The sequence below is a fragment of the Pygocentrus nattereri genome, chromosome 9 (assembly GCF_015220715.1).
Source record: "Pygocentrus nattereri isolate fPygNat1 chromosome 9, fPygNat1.pri, whole genome shotgun sequence".
Taxonomy (NCBI): domain Eukaryota; kingdom Metazoa; phylum Chordata; class Actinopteri; order Characiformes; family Serrasalmidae; genus Pygocentrus; species Pygocentrus nattereri.
Genome location: NC_051219.1, coordinates 20,633,478 through 20,653,619, shown reverse-complemented (window position 1 = coordinate 20,653,619; position 20,142 = coordinate 20,633,478). Strand labels below are relative to the sequence as shown.

At 38.6% G+C, this 20,142-nt stretch overlaps 1 protein-coding gene across 2 annotated transcripts in view; it reads right to left on the bottom strand.

The window, feature by feature from the left end:
• The window catches only part of plxna1a (plexin A1a), a 307,799-nt gene that overhangs the window by 84,946 nt on the left and 202,711 nt on the right, over positions 1–20,142 (bottom strand). For both annotated transcript variants that reach the window (XR_005130765.1, XM_037541618.1), the window contains exons 10-11: positions 19,889–20,089; positions 554–650 (exon numbers count right to left, since the gene is read on the bottom strand). Coding sequence is in view for 1 of the 2 variants with exons in the window: in XM_037541618.1 (XP_037397515.1) it covers positions 554–650; positions 19,889–20,089 (298 nt within the window). In the remaining variant the exon portion in view is untranslated. The remainder of the gene's footprint in view (positions 1–553; positions 651–19,888; positions 20,090–20,142) is intronic.

The following is a 20,142-nucleotide window of genomic DNA, read 5'->3' as shown; positions in this document are numbered from 1 at the left end:
CTGCTTCTTCTCTTAAATATTAGTTTTCTTTTCCTTCTCTAAAAACTCAAAGCAGCACTCCAACACAAAAACATCTTCAGCAAGATCAGGAAAGGTGATGACTTTTTTTTTTTAGTTGTAACCATGTTATGATGGCCATCACTGCAATCTAATAGTCATGTGATATCTCTCTCTCTCACTTTCAATATATTATTTTAGGATAGGAGTATTTGCTCTGGTCTGGTGTTGTTTAGCTGTGGTGAATTGCACTGGCATCACAGAGTGAGACAGATAAACGTTACTGAACTCAGCAGGCCCTGGTGAGAGGAGTAGCCATGTGTAAAACATTTCTAAATCATTTTCATCTGCATTCTGAGGAGATGCAGGTCTTCTCACTACCATTTTAAGCAAACTTCCAAATTATGGAACAGTAAAATGCTCTCTGGTAACAAGGTTGGTCATCCCAATATTCAACATTCACTTTGTGTAATTTGAGTAAAGAAGTAATGAGCAAGTATGATGCTATGTATCTCAGATGTTACATTGATGTAGAATAAAAGAAAAATAATCATACCTTTAATTTTGTGAGGGTTGTCGATGACGAAGTCTCCATTCCACACCACTGACAGGTCCACAGGCAAATCACTGATGTCACTGCCTTCATAGTCATACTGTAAAAACAAGGTAAATGAGGTTATGAAGGCAATCTATTTGAATCTACCTAAACATAATTTGACATTATTTTGCTTAATAACTTGATCTAGTGATGCAGCCTAATTTAAACTGGACTGTTTGCCAGTTATTCATTTCATTCGTAATTCTTGCTTTACCTTGCTGTCACATTTTTCAAGATGATTTTTTAAAAATTCTCCTAATCGGCTCTCTTAGAGTAAGAAACAGAGGCAGTAGGGGCCTATATGCTTGAAAAGATAAACTTGATTCCATTCCCTTCCACTGCACATCGCCAGCTTCTGCCTAATGCAAACACCAGGACATAAATGAAACATGCTGGCTTATCTTCAGCACTACATGGAAATATTGCCATTTGAGTGGGTATGTCAGAGGGACCATGTGCAAATAGGGCACTTCTGGTGTCAGCATTCTTGTCACGCAGAGTGAAGGAGATCAATATGCGGAAAAGGAGGGATGGAAAGAGTACTCACTGCACCCTGACAAGCAGTACAGCCTCCTTACTGTAGCCTCCCTCATTCAGCCTGCAGCCTGACAACTACTCCCTCTGCACTGCACTGCCTCCCACATACCACTACTCTCAGCATATCTGCACTTGGAGCTCCAGAAAAACACACCTTACTGTACTTCTTCAGCATATATATCCACTGTAGTGACATACAGACATCACACGACCGTTTTCTCTCTCTCTCACACACACACACACACACACACACACACACACACACACACACACACACACACACACACACACACACACACACACATTATAAATACATAAAATGTCTATTGTAGGCATGCACTAATGAGCCAGATACCCAGGCCACAACCTCAGCATCACCTTTTAGGAAATAGCAGCTCAACTGGAAGGCTAATGGTACAGATATACATGATATGGCCAAATGTATGAGAAAAACACTCATCTCCCACATCAATGATCATGATCAGGAGTTTCAGCCACAGCCAATGCGAACATACAAAATCATGAACATAACATTTATAGTTCATAGATAAACACTGGTAGTAGAATAGGTCTAAAGAGATCAAGTAACTTTATACGTGGCACTGTCATAGTATGCCATTTTTGCCACATGTCAGTTTGTGAAATTTCTACCCTGCTAGATCTGACAGCTGAGCAACAAAATGATAGACCATGCACAGAGTGTAGAATCACGCTTCATGGATCTGAGCTTTGCAGATGCTAGGAGAATGCTACTTACCAGAATTCACAGGGCCAATACTACAGTTTGATGGAGGATAATGGTCTGGGGTTGTTTTTCAGGGTTTGAACTAATTCCCTAGTTTTTGTGAAAGGTGATGTTAATGCTAAAGTATATAAATATATTTTAGACAATTATATGTTTCCAACTTTGTGGCAACAGTTTGGGGAAGGTGCATGGTTTTGGAATGGGATGTCCAACTGGTCGATACATGTATGATGGTCACATACATTTGGCCATATAAAGTTAAAAAGGCTAAAGCAAAAAGAATTCATTAATCAATGCTAATGCACCTAAATATTAAGATTTTTAAAATCAGTGCATCCAGAACATCTTACAGAATTCACTGCAAAGAAATGACTAAAATCAGGCTAAGCAAATTCCAACATGAAAAGAAAAAACAATACACACATGTATCTCAAAATCACTGTATGAACTTAAGGCCATCCATTTCTATATCATTTCAGTTATATTGTGTCAGCACATACATGCTTTTGATTCATTGCTTAAGCGTAATTAAGCATGATATCATGCTAAAAAAAGGTCGGTTGGAATAGTAGATCTCAATCATAGATCTCAAGAAGACAATATTTCTTGCCACTTCTTTTGAGAGAATGATTTTTGTTTTGTATTTATGTAATCTTAAACGTTTGGCCATGGAAATGTCACCTAGTGTCTACAAACCTAATTCCAGAAAAGCTGTGCCAGTAGGCAAAACTCAAATAAAATCAAAAGCACACACACATACACACACATTTTCTAAGCTGCTTCTCCTTCTGGGTTGTGGGGGTGCTGGAGCCCATCCCAGCTGTCACTGGGCAAAAGGCAGGATACAAAAAAGCATTGATTTATAAATCAACCTTTATTTGGAAAAAAAAACAGTACAAAGACAAGACAAGTAATGTTTTGCCTTATACACTTCAATATTTTTTGCAAATCTATGTTCATTCTGATGCCTGCAACATGTTCCCAAAAGTTGGGACAAGAGCCATGCAGGACTAAGAACACTGTGAAATGCTAAAAAAATATCTGATGGAGTATGTGAGCTAGGTAGGTAGTAACAGAATCATACTTGGATATGACAGCAGCATCCAGGAAAAGCAGAGTCCTTTATGAGCAAATATGGATCAAGGCTCGCCAATTTACCAAAAATATATTAGCAAATAGTCCAATAGTTTAATAATAACGTTCCTCAGCAAGGGACTGCAAGGATCTGACAAATGCTGAGACATAAGCAAAGAACATTTACTAAGTAATTTTTAATGATGAACATGGACCAATTTGGTGGCATTTTCCAATAATGCAGATAGACATATGCGCTCCCTTCAATTTTGGGGTATCATTTCTTATTACAGCGTGTGCAAAACAAAGCACTGTATTGTTATGACTAGGCTTCTTCTTACTATCACAGTGCTTGCAAAGCAAAAAATTACTAGAACTGTAAGGAGGAATCAGCTACCAGAAAAGCAAGGACAATTGAAAAGGCTTTATGGTCATATCAGGACACCGGTTCGCTCACATTCATGACCGATTTGAATCACTTACCTAAACAAGTAGGAACCATTGTGTCAGAGATCGGATTTGAGAAATGAGGCTTGTAATGTGAATGTAGCTATAGTGCTTGTTGGCTTCATTTTTGTTTCAGATTAATTTAAAATTGAAATGTTTTTTTGGGGAAAAGGGTAATATAATAAAAAAACTGTATTTATGCTATTATTATTATTGTTATTATCATTATTGTTGTTATTGTTATGAAATTGAGATTTTAAACAGTAAGAAAACAGGCATTTAGGAATGGTGCAGTGCCATGGTGTGTTCATATTTTTTTTTTTTTTAACCTTTATTTTACCAGGTGAAATAGGTAGCCCCAATAAAAATAGGTCCACGGCACATAAAAACAGATACATACAAAAGCAAGTATACATACCAAAAGTAAAACATAACAAAACAAACAAATTAAATACAGATTTACATAAAACAAACCAAAAAATATGAAAAAAAACAGGAGTAAGGATAGAGAAAAATGAGTATGTATGAGTATGTGCATTATTTTTATCCATGATTATTAACAAGAGCAACAGTCAACTATTGTATGTTTAATTGTATGCTTGAAAGTGGTAAGAGGTATTAAAATTGCAAGTCTAAGGGTGGTTTGTAAAGTATTCCAATCATTTGCTGCTGAAAAACAAAAGGAATTGCAGCCAAAGGTACTGCAGGTTTTGGGAATGGTGAGCTTGATGTATTCACTTGACCTTGTGCGATATTTATTATTGGCTACGTGAAGAAGAGACGACAGATATGGTGGTGTTATGGCCAAGATCGTCTTGTAGATGAAGTGAAACCAATGATGGAACCGCCGAGTATGAAGTGAGGGCAAGCCCACCAGCTTATAGAGATCACAGTGATGAGTATTGAAAGGTGCATTAGTGGTAAAGCGGATGGCAGAATGATAAAGTGTGTCTAGTTTTTGAAGAACAGTGCATGATTCCATTTTATAGATGATGTCACCATAGTCCAAAATTGGAAGTATTGTCATTTTAACAAGAGTAAGCTTGGCTGCATAAGTAAAAGAGGCTTTATTACGAAAAAGAAAAGCTAATCTAGCTTTGATTTTCTTCTGAAGGTAATTGATATGTGTGGAGAAAGACAGAGACGAGTCCAACCAGATGCCTAAATATTTGTAAGATTGAACAAATTCCAAAGTTATGCCATTAGCACAGCGGATCTTGGGGGGGTTAGCAGCATCTTTTTTTCGACTAAAGATAATGCATTTGGTCTTATTAGTATTAAGGCGGAGATGAAGGTTGTGAAAGGACTGCTCTACTGAGGTGAGACTCAATTGAAGTGTAGATGCTGCAGAATGAAGTGATGGGCCAACTGAATAAAGTATGGTGTCATCAGCGTTTAGATGGATTTTAGAGTTACCAGCAACTTTGGCTACATCATTAATGTAGATGGAAAACAAAGTTGGTCCCAAGATGGAGCCCTGAGGCACACCTTTGGAGATGGTTAATGGTTCTGACACTGTTTTCAGCTGCTGGACACGTTCAGATAAATAGCTGGCAAACCAATCACAGCAAGTAGTAGACAGACCAATGCTGGAAATTCGATGTAGAAGGATCCTATGATCAACTGAGTCAAAGGCTTTGGCCAGGTCAATAAAAGCAGCTATACGGGCCTTTTTGCTGTCCAATGCTGTAATAATGTCATCAAGGACCTTTGTAATGGCAGTCAAGCATCCATGACCAGCACGAAAACCAGACTGAACGTCAGATAGGATATCATTTGAATCAAGAAAATGGGTTAGCTGTTTATAAACCAACCTCTCCAAGATTTTCGCTAAGCATGGTAAAATAGAAATAGGTCAATAACAGTCGGGGTCTGAAACAGAGCCACCTTTAAAAAGGGGAAAAATCATGGCTGATTTCCAGTCAGAGGGAAAAACAGAGAGCTGTAGAGACAAGTTAAATATTTGTGTAATGGGAGCAGCAATGATGTGAGCAGATGCTTTTAAGAACATGGGATCGAGTCCATCAAAGCCAGCCAATTTATTTGGGTTTAATTTAGTGAGTTCATCCCGCACCTCCAATATAGAAATGGGTTTGAAAGAGAAACCAGCATTGCTGGAGCAGGAAGGCTGAGCAACTGACAAAGCAGCGACTGGATCGGGGAGAGTAAAAGGTTTGGTTGAATTAATAAAATAATGGTTAAGAAGTGAAGCCATACGAGGCTTATCACTAACAACAACCTTATTGAATACCATGGACATTGGCAAGTGGGGGGGAAACAAGTTTGTTTTCCATAGACTTTACTGTTTTCCAGATCTTCCTTGCGTCAGAGCCACAAGTAGAAAATTTCTACTTAAAATGGGAAATTTTTGCATTCCTGATTGCTTGTGTTGCTTTATTCCGACATTGCCTGAAGGCATATCTGAGTATGCCTGGCAGTGTACCGAAGCTGTCACACCTGTTAACACCACGATTGTGAAAGCTGTGACACCTGTGACACCACGGTCATGAAAGTCCATATACAAAGAATTTCTGGTGCATGTTTGCTCGCAGAAATGTGCATTTTCATGTAGTGATAGTAGCACTGTTCCTGTTAACGATGGGTTAAAATGAGAAGTGGTCTGGCATGGCCAGTAAAGCAGAATATTTTGAAGATTAAGTTGTTTTCAAAAATGAATGAAAAGCATGGTAGAAGCATAATTTGTACATGCTTCTGGTGGCAAGGCATCTGCGGTGGGTGATAAAGTACATTTGAACTGCTCACTCACATTTGACATTTTTGGTGTTTAGATAAAATGTGACAAAACACTGATGTTACAGATATTACAGGTTTGTAATGTAAAATGATTGCTTTACTCTCTTTTTCTTTTTTTACTCTCTTTCTCTTTCAAAACACATGCCTCACTTCTGCAGGCTATATAAGTTGCCCATTCATGTCAACTTTATGATAGCGGCTTAAGTAGAATGCAAAAAAAATTGAAAAAAACACCAGACTTGACACATTAAAATCTATCTTGATTGGCTAGTATGTAGCACCCTTGTTGAAGCATTTAATAACCAATCTGAAAAATCTGGGGGAAAAAAAAAGGCTTGGCCAAAAAAAAAAGAGAAGAAAATGGAATGAGACAAATGGTGGATGAAAAAGGTAGAAATATTTCAGAGTGCAAGCCACTAATATACACATTTAGATGATTTTATTTTTACTCCACTACATTTTGCAAAATCAAGCACAGCACACATTTTGTTTTGAGCTTGTTTTCACCTGCTGGACATACCGACCCAGTGCAGGAATAAGGTTCAACGACAGTCAAGTAAAATTTTGGGAGTGTCTATTCCAACATAAATGATGGAGCTAACCTAACTTTGTGTAAATAGACCACAATTTAGAAATATGTACACATGTGCAGTTGTGACTGGCATGTATCTTTTCTGAATTTATACAAACACTTTCATTTTATAGTAAATTTGTTTTTGCCAGTTTGTTTATGATGAGACCTACAGATGCAATATAGTAAAGGAAAACTCATTTGTGAACCTCAGTTTAAAGCAAGTTTTTATTAGACTTGTAACTAAGTTGCAAATAAATCTTAAACTGAAACTTTGCTTGTTTACACAAAGTTATTTCAGAGCCACTCGGTTCTACTTAAAGGAAATTGTTCGACTTCAGTTTTTTGTGTTTATGATAATTTTAATAGACATCAGAGTCAGACTAATTAATGACATTCTATTAAAAGACTGGTTTACCATGAGTGACACTGGAGTATTTTCACCTAAAATGAGTTAATGAAGTAAGAGTCCTGTTACAAAAATGATAATAGGACATTCGAGACATAATTAATCTTTTAGTACTTTTACTTTCTGTACATTTGAAGGCAAATACTTTTGTACTTTTACTCAAGTGAAGGTCTAAAGAGAGAAACTTTTACTGTTACTGGAGTAATATTTTACCTTGGGTATTTCTACGTTAACTCAAGTGCATGGTTTGTGTACTTCGTCCACCACTGGGAGGGATTAAGAGAAAGGTAGGCTGGGAGGAGAGCTCAGAGGCTTGGGGGAAAATTCCTATGTACTTGAGAGCAGATGAATAATAACACTCATTATTGGCCGTTGGTCATCATGGAGACATGGCTGGAGTGTAATTAATTACTCATATGAACAGCAAGAGCAAAAAAGGCAAAGTGAGGCCACAAACACAAGGTGAGGAGAAATGTGCCCATGAGCTAATTAAGAATATCCATGACTCAGCAGATGTGTGACTACACACACATGCTCTCTCTTTCCATCTCCCAATCAAGTGTTAACCTGATGAGGAGAGAGATGTGTTAAAATGTCAAGGCCCAATGTACTCTCTCTCTCTTCTGCTGTTGTCATTTAAAATTTCTCCTGGGTAAAATAAGGTACAGGAAAATTGTGACATGTCTAAGACAATCACAGGGTTATTGAATGACTCCCCTGAAATGCATTGCCTATACTTATTACTGCTTATCATGATGTGTCGGTCATACACAGATGCACGAACCAGAACTGCTTTACCTCTGTCTAAGTGATTAACTGAATTATAGAGGCTTGTCAAGATAGCTAGGTCCTTAGACTACACAATGCACACAGTAAAGCTTATATTCTCACCATAAAGGAAGCTGCAAGAGAAACGACCCAAAAAGAACTATGAAAAATTCAAAGTTAACTATGTACCCAACAACACACAAGCCTCATAATCGCTTTTCCTCCACCTGCATGCCAAAGAATACATAATTACCCTTGCAGAGGAAAATGAATGGAGGCCAAGAATAGAAAGGTAGCCCAGGCATTTCCCTTGCCTGTACCTGTCCTCTGCCAGCCAGCCCATATATCACAGCTGAATCAAGGATAGAGGGAGGGAGGATGGGGTAGAAGAGGGGACCTGGAGATCCCAGGGCTGCAGGGCAAGAAAGTGCCGATGTTAGTAAAACAGCACAGCAGCTGCAGAGGGAGGAAAAAAGATTCACTGGGAAAGAAAAAGAAAAAAAAACTGCCTTTGTGTGGGTTACTTGCACCTAATTAGTCATTGTAAATGGATACCTGTATACTAGAGTAAAAAGTTCAGAAAGTGTGCATACACACCCTACGTACATACATACTACCCACATTCATGTGCTCAGTACAGCATGTTTATCTAAAGAAAATCAATTTCATTTTACATACAATAAAATTAAATGTATAGTAAAAGTGCAACCACAATATGTGTTGATTTCCATGTTTTTTATTGCACTCACTTTTTAAAGAACAATCAGTAGCAATTTACTGCAGGTCATATTCATAAGGCTACTTGACAATTACATAAGCTCTTAAATTAAATTTGAAATAACCCTATATAAACATTTATAAAGCGTTATTTCAATAGGCTGCAGTTGTCATAAAGGCTACTTTTGTGAACTTCAGTGTCACACTGACAAGTGACAAGTGAAGATTTTACTGACATAATACTTTCTGGTGTGAAATGACAGCATGATATAGGAGCTGAAATTCAGTGACATTGTGTCCATTTCAGAGTTCATCTCATGTTTCTAATAATGTCAATTTTTTTGTCAATTTCAATTTGTATAATACTGGACATTTCAATCCTGACAAAATTTCTAACCCAAGTCATTTCCAAAGATGACAGTTACCAAAAGGAATCTTCACCCAGTGAGCCGATGAGTTTCCTCTCCAGATACTCCAACATGGAGGATGTGCTCTAATGCGATCTGCAGGAAGGCAACTTGAACATCCAACCTGGCCCTCTTGTTACGGCAGAGGCCATGCGCCTCTCCAATACATCATCACCCCAATGAAATGTACAATACTTTCGAACTGAAGCACAAGTTTACCGAATGGAACTCTCTGAACGGAAAAAGTATACCGCCTGTTATATTGGAAATGTTTATGTTAGAATGTTTGGTAGAATGTTTAGTTTGTATCTCAGTATAATTATATAGCTATTTGTGATATTGTTGTCAGTGTTTTTGATAGATACACTAATTTCCCTCAATAAATAATTGAAGATTATACTGTGGCACACGGGTTGTATGTGGTTCTATTGCTGCTAGCCAAACGTTTCTATCGAATGCTAGCTAGTTAGTTAGAGAGCTAACTAGCTGTCTAATCAAGCTACCTAACTATAATCTATGTAAAAAAAGGGACTGCTGATAATAGCCTCCATGAATGCGACAAGACTTAAAACTTGATAACTTAAAGAATTGGTGCATCATTTAATCAACAGAACACGAGAGGGAGTGTGTTATTGTGAAATAACATCATGGCTGCATTTGGTTGAAGGCATGAACCAAAGGCGAGTTAGAACGCCTCTTAACCAATCAGCTTATGTAACTGGAACATATAGCTCCCATTATGTTTTATTGTTGCTGTGTTTTACAGCACCCAAAACACTTTAAGGCCAATCCTGAGGCAGCAAGGTTCTGCCAGGATGGTACGTTCACAGATGCCCAATGCCCTGCATTGTCTTTATTGCAGCCAAACAATAATATGCAAAGACCAATTTAAACATCATGCATCCCAGTGCAGCAGTGAAACAAAGACTACCACTAAAGTGCCTCAGTCACCACCGCCACAACATGCTCCCATCAAAATGGACATTATAGCATGGACCCACCTCAATGTTCAGGGTACAATACATGACAATACATGACAATACATGACAATACATGTCAATGCCTTCATCTTCTCTCGCATCGATTATTGTAACTCACTTTTCTATGGCTTTGCAGTTAAACTAATCAATTGTCTTCAGTACATCCAAAACTCAGCAGCCAGGGTTCTTACCTCCACCAAGCACATAGCTTATATCACTCCCATTCTTCGACAGTTGCATTGGTTTCCTATTAGTTCTAGGATCAAGTACAAAATCCTTCTTCTTACCTTCAAGTCTTTAAATTGTCTGGCTCCGACGTGTCTGGATCCTTTCTGATCTCATTTCTTTATATTGTCCCTCTCGTGCCCTCTGATCTTCTAATGCTGGACTCTTCACAGCTCCCTCAACTAGACTTTCTGCTATGGGTGCCAGATCTTTCAGTGCTGCTGCCCCCAAACTCTGGAATTCTCTACCTTCCACTCTTGGTAATTGCTATTCTCTATCTTCCTTCAATTCCCTGCTAAACACCTTCCTGTTTTCCTCTCTGTAATATTAATATTTCATTTTTATTTTAATTATTTTATTTTTTGATGATTTAAAGCATCCTTGGGTTTGTGAAAGGGGCTATATACGGGGTCCGACCGAAAAACAAGATGAGAGCTGGACATCTGCAAAATTAATGCAGGGTTTGTAGAAAAAAAAATGAGTTGTGAAATGCAAGTGTGCCATCTGAGATGTGAGAGACAATTTAAGGATAATTTTTGTCTTTGTTTCACAGACTGCTTGCTCTTTTTACAAAAATTGTCAAAGACTCTAAATATAGTGTAAAAACAGATTCATAACATGAAATAAGAGTAAGATAAGACAAAATATTTGTATTTGTGTTAAAAAACTTTCAAATGAAAAATGAATTTTTTATTACATAAGCAAATTCGAAATCTTTTAACAATACTGTACAACAGGTACTTGTCTATGCATTTTAAGTAAGACATACTTGCGCTAAGGTCAGCATTATAGATAGCACAACTGACAAATGTTTATCAAACTTTTTTTCACACTTTTGAAGATTTTGTTCTTGAGGCTATCGCTCTGTTTTAAGTCTCCAGTAAGCGGTCATGGCAAAGCATTTCTAGTGAGCACGAGAAAGATGCGTAGTGACGTCACCAACTAATCACCTACTAAATTTGGCAACTAATTTGGTCGTCGATTTTAGTCGACTAAGTCGAATAATCATTGCACCCCTATTATTGTGTGATGTTAAAAAAAACACTTTTATTACTGTGTAATGTAAAAAAAAACAAACAAACAAAAAAGAAACTGGTTGATTAGCAAAAAGGTCAGTAACATGATATGGGTATAAAACAGCTTACCAATAAGGCTGTCTTCAGAAGTAAAGATGAGGAGGGGTTCACAACTGATGAACCCCTCTTTATCTTAACTTCTGAAAGATTCAGCCTATTTGGGATGCTTTTTTATACTCAGTCATGTTTCTCATTAGTCGCCACTTTTTTTAGCATTATACAACTTAACAGCCTTTTGCTACCCCCGTCCCAACTTTTTTGGAACGTGTTGTTGGCATCAAATTAAAAATGGGCATATACACTATATTTCCAAATGTATTCAGTCACCCATCCAAATCATTGAATTCAGGTGTTCCAATCACTTCCATGTCCATAGGTGTATAAAAGCAAGCACCTAGGCATGCAGACTGCTTTTTCAACCATTTGTGAAAGAATGGGTCACTCTCAAGAGCTCCAAGAATTCCAGCATGGTATCGTGACAGGATGCCACCTGTGCAACAAATCCAGTCATGAAATTTCCTCACTACTAAATATTCCACAGTTAACTGTCAGTGGTATTATGACAAAGTGGAAGCGATTAGGAATGACAGCAACTCAACCACAAAGTGGTAGGCCATGTAAAATGACAGAGCGGGCTCAGCAGTTGCTAAGGCGGATAGTGCGCAGAAGTCACATATTTTCTGCAGAGTTAGTCACTGCAGACCTCCAAACTTCATGTGGCCTTCAAATTAGCTCAAGATCTAGAGAGCTTCATAGAATGAGTTTCCGAGCAGCTGCATCCAAGCCTTACATCACCAAGCGCAGTGCAAAGTGTTGAGTGTTGATTGCAGTGGTGTAAAGCACCACCACTGGACTCTAGAGCAGTGGAGACGTATTCTCTGGAGTGTCGAATTACTTGTCTCCATCTGGCAATCCGATGGATTAGTCTGGGTTTGGCGCTTGCCAGGAGAACCGTACTTGTCGGACTGCATTATGCCAAGTGTAAAGTTTGGTGGAGGGGGGATTATGGTGTAGGGTTGTTTTTCAGGAGCTGGGCTCGGCCCCTTAGTTCCAGTGAAAAGAACTCTTAATGCTTCAGCAGACCAAGAGATTTGCATATCATTGCATTCTATTTTTATTTACACTCTGCACAGTGCCCCACCTTTTTTGGAAATGTGGTTGTAGCCTTTAAGTTAAAAGACTGCTAAAGTTAATTTAGTGAAAAAGACTAATAAAAAGACAGTGCCATTAGGTGAGCCACAATGCAGATTCTTGATAATTTTCCTCAGTTTCAGCAAAAACTGTTTATAATTCAGGCTCATAAACATTAGCAAAGTAGGCTCATCAAAACACTAACGATTCTGTCTGAAAACTTGGAGCAGATGAGGCAAGAGGCAATTAAATCATCCAGTGTATTATATGGCCTTTACACACCTGGTTTAAGTGCACAATGGAATAAGATTAACCCCAGTAGACGTGGACTATATACCCTTATAGAGTATAGAAATGCTCTCACAAAAGCTTGCTCAGCATATCTGGCCTCGCTGATTGAGAATAATAAATATAATCCTCGAGTACTGTTTAGTGTGATTTCCTAAATCACAAAAAATCAGGCAGATACTGAACCAGAAATCCCAGCAACTCTCACTAGTGAAGTTTTTATGGACTTCTTTAATAATAAAATTGAAAATATTAGACAACAAATTCAACCCACAGTATTAAACCCAGCTTGGATGTCATCTGACTTGGCTGATATAAAACAAAACACAGTTGTAGAAAAGAGCCTGGAAACTTTTTACCCACTCCCGCAGCTAGAACTAGAGAAGATTATCTCTTCTGCAAATTGCACAACCTGCATACTCGATGCAATTCCCTCAAAATTACGCAAAAATGTACTGCCAGTTATTATAAACCCTATTTTAACTATAGTAAACACGTCCCTTAGTGTGGGCCATGTACCCAAAGCTTTTAAAGTAGCAGTTATCAAACCTCTGATCAAGAAACCAAATCTTGATGTTAGCATATTGTCTAATTACAGGCCTATTTCTAATTTACCATTTATATCAAAGATCTTAGAAAAAGCTGTGGCCCAACAACTTACAACCCCAATTCCAATGAAGTTGGGAGGTTGTGTAAAACATAAATAAAAACAGAATGATTTGCGAATCCTTTTCTACCTATATTCAACTGAATACACTACAAAGACAAGATATTTAATGTTCAAGGAAATAAACTTTATTGTTTATTGCAAATATTCACTCCTTTTGAATTTGATGCCTGCAACACATTCCAAAGAAGTTGGGACAGCGGCAACAAAAAACTGTTTGGAACATTCCACAGGTGAACAGGTTAACTGTAAACAAGTGAGTGTCATGACTGGGTATAAAGGGAGCATCACTGAAAGGCTCGGTTGTTCATAAGCAAGAATGGGGCGAGGTTCACCACTTTGTGAACAACTGCGTGAGCAAATAGTCCAACAGTTTAAGAACAACGTTTCTCAACTTGCAACTGCAAGGAATTTAGGGATTTCATCATCTACAGTCCATAATATCATCAAAAGTTTCAGAGAATCTGGAGCAATCTCTGCAAGTAAGCAGCAAAGCAAAAAACCAACATATGTATATATGTGAAAAATTTCAATCTGGATTCAGGCCACATCACAGCACTGAGACGGCTCTAGTTAAGATAACTAATGATCTTCTTCTTGCCTCTGATCAAGGCTACGTATCCCTGTTAGTGCTACTTGACCTCAGCGCAGCTTTTGATACAATAGACAACAATGTTCTCCTAGAAAGGTTAGAAAACATGGTTGGAGTCACAGGGAGAGCCCTATCATGGTTCCAATCTTACCTATCAGAACGTTATCAGTTCGTTAGTGTAAACAATTTATCTTCCAGTTATTTAAAAGTAAGATTTGGAGTTCCGCAGGGCTCTATTTTAGGACCTTTATTATTTACTCTATACATGTTACCGTTAGGCACAGTTATAAGTAACCATGGTATTAACTTTCATTGTTACGCATACGATATGCAACTGTACATAACAGCCAAGCCTGATGACAAATACAGATTAAAGAAAATGGAGGACTGTGTAAAAGATGTGAAATACTGGATGTCACGGAACTTCCTCCTACTAAACAGTAACAAAACAGAGGTTCTCCTTCTGGGTCCAAAATTTGCAAGAAATAAACTTCCAGATTTAATTTTAAATTAACTTTCCAGTTACACCTGGCTCAGCAGCAAAAAATCTTGCCATCATAATTGATTCAGATTTATCATTCGATCAACACATAGGCAGCATCACTAGGACAGCTTTTCTGCATCTTCACAACATTGGCAAGATAAGAAATGCCCTATCCCTGCATGATGCAGAAACACTTGTACATGCCTTTATTACTTCCAGGCTAGGCTACTGTAATGCACTACTGTCAGGATGCACAAGCAGGAGTTTAAACAAACTCCAACTAGTCCAAAACACCGCAGCCAGGGTCCCCACTAAAACTAGAAAATTTGATCATATCAGTCCAGTGCTATCATCACTTCATTGGCTGCCTGTTAAATTCCGTATTGATTATAAAATTCATTTATTGACATATAAAGCCCTACATAGGCTCACTCCTGAGTACTTACAAGACCTTATTTCCCATTATGAGCCATCACGACTACTCAGATCCCAGAGTGCTTGCTTATTAATAGTTCCCAGAATGCATAGGGCTGCAGCTGGGGGAAGAGCTTTTTCTTATAAAGCCCCCAAACTCTGGAATGATCTTCCAGAAAATGTTCGGGACTCAGACACACTCACTTGTTCAGTTTAGCTTTTGGTAGCTAATGTTCCCCCTTAGATAAAGGCAGCAGATCCAGGGGACCATAGATACAGGGAATTATAGTAAACTGAGATGCTGGTGCTGTCGTCCCACTGCTCACACGCGGTCACTCAGGTTTGTGGATGGTGGAGCGGAAAGATGCCAAACTGTTTCAGAGTGCTGCCATGTCTGTGTCTCCTTCTGGTTCTCTCCTTTTAGTTAAGCTGTCATAGTCAGATCTGCCAGAGTCATTAGCCACACTCTGTAAATGTTTACATCCCCTGTTTTACGTACAAACAGACAGAATAAAACTAATTCCCTTTCCCTGCTTTTTTTCCGAGTATAAAATCGCCCACATGTCTGGCCGGACACTGAAGGACGACTGACCGTCGAGCCCTCCTGCTACCCACTTCAGACCAGCTGCCCACGCCCAGCTACCACCACCTGCCTTGGACTAGCTGCCCACCCTACACTGATGTTCTCATAGACTCCTAGCTATTCCTACTATCAATACTACTGCTATTAATATTAGTAGTATAATCACTTGTAGGTAGTTTGACCAGAGGAGGATGGGTCCCCCCTGGTGAGCCTGGTTCCTCCCAAGGTTTCTTCCTCAGTTCTGAGGGAGTTTTTCCTCACCATTGTTGCCCCTGTTTTGCCTGCCGGGGGGTTTTGCATTTTTTACATTTTTGTTAAAACTATGTCTTTTCTGGAATTCTGTGAAGCTGCTTTGCTTTTAAAAAGCGCTATTCAAATAAATTTGATTTGATGATTTGATGACTATACAGTTCTAGTTGACGTGACAAAATTGACAAAAAATGCATAAGATACATGCTACAGGTACTGCTACAACCTCAAAAAGACAGATAACAAGGTAGGTAAACTTCAGTCAAAGTATAGCGCTGTGTTTGAAAAATATAATATTCAACTATAATATATAACACATCAAGCTCAAAATCAAACATTTGTTTTGACTGATTTTTGACTTTAATTTAAAATCTCTGACCCCCACTGTATAGTAGATTCATGTTCAATAAACATTTAAGGTGAACACTTTCTTTGGAGCTAACCTCAAACAGTTGAGGAGCTCATCAAGAATGAAACTGATAAAGCCTGATATTATTGTAACATTTGCAAAAGTGGAGGAAATGGACAGGAGCTCTACTAAATACCGAATAAATCAGGATACTACTTTTTATTTGGTTCCAGTCACTGTCAATGGACCACAAGAAAAAAACAGAATACAAAGAGCAAGGCATGCTTAAGTGACTTAGTATTTTTAGTTAAGTTCTCAGTTCACTGCGGATGATGCGCTTAGAAGGAGCCCTCCTCCACAGGGGTGCTTGACACACAGTTGTGTGTCAAACAAGCCAAGATTGCTCTTGTCCTCACACTTCTGCAAAATCTTCTTTTTTCCTCTTTTTACACTCCTAAGCTCTGTTTCCCTCCCAAGCGGAAAACATTCCATGACCTCTCTCCTCCTTTTTTCTTTTTTCACTAAATTCAGAAAGAGAAGATTGTGGCAAGTCTGAACCAAGTAATATTTTTCCTGCATGGCTGCAACTCATCATTTTATCTATGGCGTCTAATTGGACTCTCCAAATAGTCCTCAATTTGCTGTATAAATAAGCAGATGTTGAGAAGATTCTGAATGAGATTTTCCTTCTTTCTTCTTTTTGTCCTCACTTCTAGTAAATTTCACACAGCAAAAAACTGCAATAAAATATTAGAGTGGTTGAGTATCATGGTGGATAACACCCCACCACATCAAAGAAACAAGATTTCACTCACCTTTCTGTTTGCTGTTTTATCAGCCTCATTTACATTGGAATATTAACTACTTGTGTTTATTCGCACTCTGGATATCTTTTTTTGTTGTTATTTTCATAAAAACACTGAAACATATACATATTGTGATATCTCGAACCAAGAAGTTAGCAGCAGATCCTTCAAGTCCTGTAAATTGTGAGGTGGAACCACCGCAGACTAGACTTGTTCTAGCACATCCGACAAATGCCTAATCGATTTGAGATCCGGGGAATTTGTAGGCCGGGTCAACATCTTAAACTCTTCGTCATGTTCCTCAAACTACTGCAGAACAATGAGTGCAGTATGGCAGGATGCATTATTCTGCTGAAACAGGCCACTGCCATTAACGGATACCATTGCCATGAAGGGCTGCATGTGGTCCACAACAATGTTCAATTAAGTATGACATGTCAATTTGATGACCACATGAACATCTGGATCATGGTTTCCCAGCAGAGCATCGCACTCTGTCCACTCTGTGTCTTTTTCCCCTAGTGCATCCAGGTGCTATCGCTGCCCTAGGTAAAAAGTGCACACATACCCCGCTGTCCACAAGATGTAAAACAAAAGACTCTTTTGACCAGATGATCTTCTTCCATTGCTCCAAAATCCAGTTCCAACGCTTGTGTGCCCATAATAGGCACTTTTGAGAGTAGAAAAGGGTTAGCATGGGCACTCTACACAGACCCATATGCAGCAGGGTGCAATGCACTCTGTGCTGTGGCACACTCCTCTCATAACAAACATTTCTGTGACTTGTGTCACAATACCTTTCTTTCACCTCAGGCCAGAAGGTTATTTTGATATTAAAGTGAAACAGAAATAGCTTAGTTAGACTAGTTGAGTTAAAAAGTAATAGATGAAACGATTATAATCATTACATCTAGCCCTAAAATAATCCATTCTTTTTCTACACGGTCTGACAAGATGAATATTTGTGCTCTGATTTGTTGGTCCATATTAACTGAATCACCCACACCAAAATAAAAACACATTAACACAAAGAAAACAAGGAGGAACCCACATGAAAAAGAGCCTTCTCTTTCCTCTGTGTCGAAAGGCTAATACGCTCAATGATGCTTTTCCAGGCTTTAGTCTGTGTGCAACTCCTGTTTACTCAATCGATGAACTCAGGACTACTCGCTTCCTCGTATCTCCCTGTATGAGCCCATGTTTTATTAACTATAAATACTACTCCTGCCATCTGTTGCTACAGAATAGAGTGCCTATCTGGCAGCAGCTGCCATACAGCTTCCTGGTTACTGTGGTTACTAATCTGTCCTTAATTCACCTACAATGAAATCCAAAAAATACCATTCCTGGAGATAAGGCACTCTGATACTTCATCTGAAGTAATACCCTGTGGACATAATTCCTGTAGTTATGTTCCCTGTTCCCTTCTTTCGAATTCACCATTAGTCACAGGAATAATCACTCATTCAGAGAAAAGCAGAGCAAAGGCAAAGCCTTGGAAAGATAATTTATATCTGACTTGTGGATTATGCCATCATAGGTGAAGAGTCTATAAAAGAAAAATGACAAGGGCTTCAACGTCAAAGTGCTAGAGAGGTTCTGGGACAAATCCAGGCCAACAGCATTAACAGACTTTTAAACATTCAATCATAACTGTCTGAAATGCTAAAGCAATAGCAGTCCTGCCTCTGAGCCAAGATCATGTTATTCTGAAAAGTGTTAATATTTCTGTTAATAGAATGCTCATGCAGGGCTCTGCAGCACTCATGCTAAAAAATCATGTAAGCTAAGTAAGATGTAATTGCTTGTATCTAATGTCATAATTGCTTTGTGAATATTAACAAGCATGTTCATATCTCATTATCATTGCCAGTTCTCATTAGGAGTGACAGCCGCTCTCTGTCTGGCCAGAAGCACAAACTAAACCTTAGTGAAAGACCAAACCGACTAATCTTCTCTGGAACTACTATCAGAAACTAGTAAATACAAGAAAAAATGACAGGCGGACCACTAATGTTCATTATTACAACTGAGAAACTGCTGATCAAGACTGCTTAGGTTCGGTTTGCAAAGGCTTTGGATTATGAAACTCTGAGGGAGATGAGCCTAGCCTTCTGCCTAATATGAATGAAAAGAGATGCTGGTACTAAGCAGCTGGATGTTTTCTACTCTCAGGAATAATCAAAACCACTCAGACTGTAGCTTCCTTCTATTTGATATGGAAGACTAGGCTAAAACCACCAAAGCAGCAAAACATTGTAGGTTTTTCAATCAGCAACACAAAAAAGTCATTTTTTTTGGCCAGGCATTGCTTTGCCTCATAATTCTAAGATTAATTTTCAATTTTTCAACAGACACTTATCACTCCAGAGGAAGCCTGATGGGAAGAGAGACATTGCTTATGTCCTGTCTTGGGCATGAGAAGTGTCATAACTATCAAACACATGGACATTACTACTTCCCACTAATTAATGACTGTCAAAAATATAATTGGTAAGAAAGATCCCGGTGCCATGTATTTCATCAGCGCCTAGCTCTGCTGCTACGATCAACTCAGGACAGGAGTTCTGGCAAACAGTAAGTTGCATTTAAACTGTCTGGGTGCTGACTTGCAGAGGAAAACATGTTTAATGTGACACAAGACATGCTATAAGGAAATGGCTGGTGATTGAGAGTTCCTTAAAGAATTTATGACATTATAATGCAACACGCCTTTTCAAGCTACAAGAATACAAAATGCACATTTATGATAGTGAGCTGTCTAACAAGGATACATTTTTCAACATTCTGTCAAAAGTTCATGTATTATTTGTCAAATGTCAACGTTGTTGCGGCGACACAAGACACATTCCATAGGGTTTTTGGTAAAATCATATAAACAGACTGATCATAACAGTACAGCAAATAAATGCCTTAAAATGTATTAAGTGCTTCCTGAATTGCCTTCACTGGCCTGTTGACTGAGTAGTGTCGGCTCGTATGTCACAGTCACATTTTAAAAGATGGAAATCAGGCCTTACCAGGGTCTTCTGGCACTGTATGCTGGTGCTGTTAAAGCGCAGTGCGGTGACACTGTACTCTTTGCCCTGGATGTGGAAGATACACTCGTAGTTTCTTTGACCTGACTGTGGCTGTGGAAGGTTCCGGGCTAGCAGTGTGACAGGTTTCATTACGCCCACTGGGATGTAGATTTGAGTGGAAGGCAGGATCTGAGGGCATTCCTGAAGGAAACAACGAAACATATAAGATGATATGTTGCCATCTTCAGGGAAGA